Consider the following 4,570-nt stretch of genomic DNA (forward strand, 5'->3'; position numbering starts at 1 on the left):
TCCTCTCCTCTTCTCTTTCACCACTCTCTCCTCCAACCTTCCTACTTCCTTCTCCCCTCCTTTACTCTTTTCTCTCTCCTCTCCTTTCTTTCCTTTCATCCCTCTTCAGATACAATTCAGGGGTAATGTCCGAACAACTGCTCTCTCCAAATTTTACTGATTCATATTTATGATGGTCACAGTGTCCCAGGGTCATGTGAAGTGACCAAAACCTGCTGCAATCACCCAGCAGACAGGGGAGGGAATAAAAACCAAACACCCCCCACCCCATCCCTGCTGCCAATCCTCAACAGAAATGCTCACAACAATGGAAACCTCAGACAGGAGGAAGAGCGTCGCCGGGCAGATGCATTAAACAGGACGTGGTCACTTACTGTCTGCCAACTTCCGCGTAAGCTAAGGAGTGGATGGTTTTGCAGGTGACGTTGTCCGGGAAGAGCTGGGACGCTTGGTCTGCGATGGTCTTGTTGAACGCCAAGTACAAGAAACGAAGGTGGGACCACTTTTGGGCGTATTGGATCAGAGTGGACGTTTTCCCTGTGCCTGCGTGAAAAATTAAAAACATTTCAGTCCTGCTGGGGTTTTTTTTTTTCCCCTAGCCAGGTTCCTTCAAGACAGCCAGATTGCCAGGACTTTTCAGGTTGAAGGTGTGAAGCTAGGCCAGGGGTAGGCAACCTGGGCTCTTTTATGACTGGTGGACTTCAACTCCCAGAATTCCTGAGCCAACCATGCTGAGGGGAAAGGGAGAGGTTTCCAAGCGGAGCCATGTTGGCTCAGGAATTCTGGGAGTTGAAGTCCACGAGTCATAAAAGAGCCAAGGTTGCCTACCCCTGGCCTAGGAGGCTCACCACTTAGTACAGGAGGATCTATACCAGGGTTAGGCAACCTTGGCTCTTTTATGACTGGTGGACTTCAACTCCCAGAATTCCTGAGCCTGCCTGGCTCAGTTTGGAAACCTCTCCCTTTCCCCTCAGCATGGCTGGCTGAGGAATTCTGGGAGTTGAAGTCCACTTGGAGGTTTGTCTATGTCAGGGGTAGGCAACCTTGGCTCTTTTATGACTGGTGGACTTCAACTCCCAGAATTCCTGAGCCAGCCGTGCTGTGGGGAAAAGAAGAGGTTTCCAAGCTGAGCCATGCTAGCTCAGGAATTCTGGGAGTTGAAGTCCACGAGTCATGAAGGGGCCATAGTTCCCTCATGCTGGCTCAGGAATTCTGGGAGTTGAAGTCCACGAGTCATAAAAGAGCCAAGGTTGCCTACCCCTGGGCTAGGAGGCTCACCGCTTAGAACAGGAGGACTTAGGACAGGGGTAGGCAACCTTGGCTCTTTTATGACTGGTGGACTTCAACTCCCAGAATTCCTGAGCCAGCCGTGCTGAGGGGAAAGGGAGAGATTTCCAAGCTGAGCCATGCTGGCTCAGGAATTCTGGGAGTTGAAGTCCACGAGTCATAAAAGAGCCAAGGTTGCCTACCCCTGGGCTAGGAGGCTCACCGCTTAGAACAGGAGGACTTAGGACAGGGGTAGGCAACCTTGGCTCTTTTATGACTCGTGGACTTCAACTCCCAGAATTCCTGAGCCAGCCTGGCTCAGCTTGGAAACCTCTCCCTTTCCCCTCAGCATGGCTGGCTCAGGAATTCTGGGAGTTGAAGTCCACCAGTCATAAAAGAGCCACGGTTGCCTACCCCTGGTCTAGGCTTATGCTTCTATGTGTTAATGATGAAGCTAAGCAAGGTGGATAAAATCCAGGAATCTTGTCTAATAGATCCCTTCAGACGCGAAAGAACCAAATCATTAAGGAAACAAAGGGGGAGGGGGTAAACCACTTGAAGCAGATGAAAAAAGTTGGGTCTGACAGGCTGTGTGTGTGTCTGTTTGTGTGTCTGTGTGTGTGTGTCTGAGCACAGCTATCAGACCATGTGAATCAACAAGGCAACNGAGGAGGAGGAGGAGGAGGAGGAGGAGGAGGAAAACTGTGGGGTCATTGGTGCTCACTGTTTTCTTGCAGACATTTCACGACCCAAAGAGGTAACATCATCAGTGCTAGAAGGGAGTGGGGTTTGCGGAGAGGAGGAGGAGGAGGAGGAGGAGGAGGAGGAAGACTATGAGGTCCTTGATGAGCTTGATGGCTTTTTTGCAGACATTTCATAAGCCAACTAGGTAACATCACCAGCGTGAGAAGGCTTGTGCTAGAAAGCTTCTAAACACTGATGATGTTACCTAGTTGGGTCATGAAACGTCCGCAAGAAAACCACCAAGCTCGGAGAGCACCAGGGACCCCACAGTCCGTCTGTCCTTCCTTCCTTCCTTCCTTCCTTCCTTCCTTCCTTCCTTCCTTCCTTCCTTCCTTCCTTCTCCTTTCCACTCCTTTCTAGCACTGATGATGTTACCTAGTTCGGTCATGAAAGGTCTGCAAGAAAACCGTCCAGCTCAGAGAGCAACAAGGACCCCCCAGCCCAACCACGAGCTACAAATATTCTCCTCTATTGGTAACACTACAATCTCCCTATTAAGGGTGGAACCGTAGCAGCCTACATCACCAGCAAGGAGAATATTGTTGTAAATAGCAAGAGATCTTTGGGGGAATTCAAGAAAGCTGGTGCAATGAAGATCCGGGCAAGGTGATCTCAGTTCTCAAGATATACAATGATCAGTGATCACCTACAGAGAGAATCAAGTATCCCCTGGGCTGGGGCTGCCTTACCTGCAAAAGCCACAATTTTTACCCACTCTCCAGGTGTAAGGGCGTGGTTCAAGATCTGTTGTTGTTCACTGGTAGGTTGTAAGTCAGGACTGTTGATGAGCAGAAGCAGAAGAAAGTAAAAGGCCAACATAGGTAACCAGGTGGTTTTTTTGCAACAAAGCAACTCAGGGGTAGGCAACCTGGGCTCTTTTATGACTGGTGGACTTCAACTCCCAGAATTCCTGAGCCAGCATGGCTCAGCTTGGAAACCTCTCCCTTTCCCCTCAGCATGGCTGGCTCAGGAATTCTGGGAGTTGAAGTCCACGAGTCCTAAAAGAGCCAAGGTTGCCTACCCCTGGTCTAGAAGGCTCACCGCTTAGAACAGGAGGACTTAGGACAGGGGTACGCAACCTTGGCCCCTTCATGACTCGTGGACTTCAACTCCCAGAATTCCTCAGCCAGCATAGGGGAACTATGGCCCCCTTTATGACTTGTGGACTTCAACTCCCAGAATTCCTCAGCCAGCATGAGAGAACTATGGCCCCCTCATGACTTGTGGACTTCAACTCCCAGAATTCCTGCGCCAGCCTGGCTCATCTTGGAAACCTCTCCCTTTCCCCTCAGCATGGCTGGCTCAGGAATTCTGGGAGTTGAAGTCCACCAGTCATAAAAGAGCCAAGGTTGCCTACCCTTGGCCTAACTCAAGGTTTCTCAATGATGGCATCTGAGAATGGGTGGACTTCAACTCCCAGAATTCCCCAGCCAGCAAATGCTGGCTGGGGAATTCTGGGAGTTGAAGTCCACGCAGCTTCAAGTGGTCAAGGTTGAGACACACTGCGCCAAATTTATTCTCCGATTCTCCTCAGGGAAGTTATGAACATTGGTGAACACTGTGTAAAGACCGCAGTTGTTAACAGCCGCTGCCAGACTGTTACACCTAGTCCTCCACCTACGACCAACATTTCTGTGGCTAAGCGAAATAATAATATTATTATTATTTTGCCTCATTCTGCGACCTTCCTTAGTGAATCGCTGCAGTTGTTAATAAGATAGTCACACGGTTGTTAAATGAATCGGGCTTCCCCCCCCGTCGACTTTGCTCGTCGGAAGGTCGCAATAGGGGATCGCGTGACCTCAAGGACACTGCAGCCGTCGTAAGTACGAGTCGGTCGCTAAGCACCTGAATTTCGATCCCATGAGCAGGGGGATGCTACAGAGGTGTGAAAAGTGATCATAAGTCGCCTTTTTCAGTAGCATTGTAAGTTCGGACGGTCACTAAACAAACCGTCGTTAAGTCGAGGACTACCTGGACGAACACGCAACATTAACGCACGTACCTAAGCCCTCTTTCACTGCTGGGTAATCCAGGGTTGGTGATAGGTGTGCTACAGGGCGAATTTTCCAGGTGATACAGGCAACAGAAAACGTTGTAGTGAAGCCTAGAAGCGTACAGACAATGGGAAAAGTTAAAATGAACCTCGAAGAAAACTCTAAATTGGGTAGAATCCGGGAAATAATTCAGAGAGGGGAGTAAAAAACACACCTGGCTGGATTCCTGCTTTAATGAACCAACTCTTCAAAGCAGCAGCCTCTTTTTTGCAGAAGCGGGAGAAAGCCTGCGCAAAATTGCCGCTGCTTTGATGAGTAGGAGAGGTGTTTTCTTTTTAGCTCTCTATTGGTATCCCGCAGAGATCCCCCAGAGATCCGGGTGATCCCGGATCTCCCCTCCTTCCGCCGCGCCCTTAAGACATGGCTCTTCCAACAAGCAGGACTGGCCTAAGGGGAAATTTTTAGAGGGGTTTTAAAAGCAATTTTAATAATTAATAAGGCCAAATATTTAATATTTTATTTTAACTTTGTTTTAATGATAGTTTTTGGGGTATTTCTGTAGT

General features: G+C 49.2%; 1 protein-coding gene across 1 annotated transcript in view; it reads right to left on the bottom strand.

The window, feature by feature from the left end:
* Positions 1-4,117, bottom strand: part of FBH1 (F-box DNA helicase 1) — a gene marked incomplete at its 5' end in the record, with an annotated part of 17,378 nt that extends 13,261 nt beyond the window's left edge. Inside the window, 3 exons of the mRNA XM_015827997.1 lie at positions 375-543; positions 2,700-2,788; positions 4,016-4,117. Of these exons, the coding sequence (XP_015683483.1) occupies positions 375-543; positions 2,700-2,788; positions 4,016-4,117 (360 nt within the window). The remainder of the gene's footprint in view (positions 1-374; positions 544-2,699; positions 2,789-4,015) is intronic.
* Between the last annotated feature and the right edge of the window lie 453 nt (positions 4,118-4,570).

This window comes from Protobothrops mucrosquamatus, unplaced genomic scaffold, assembly GCF_001527695.2.
Source record: "Protobothrops mucrosquamatus isolate PMUCROS unplaced genomic scaffold, P.Mucros_1.0 scaffold4135, whole genome shotgun sequence".
NCBI classification, from domain to species: Eukaryota; Metazoa; Chordata; class Lepidosauria; order Squamata; family Viperidae; genus Protobothrops; species Protobothrops mucrosquamatus.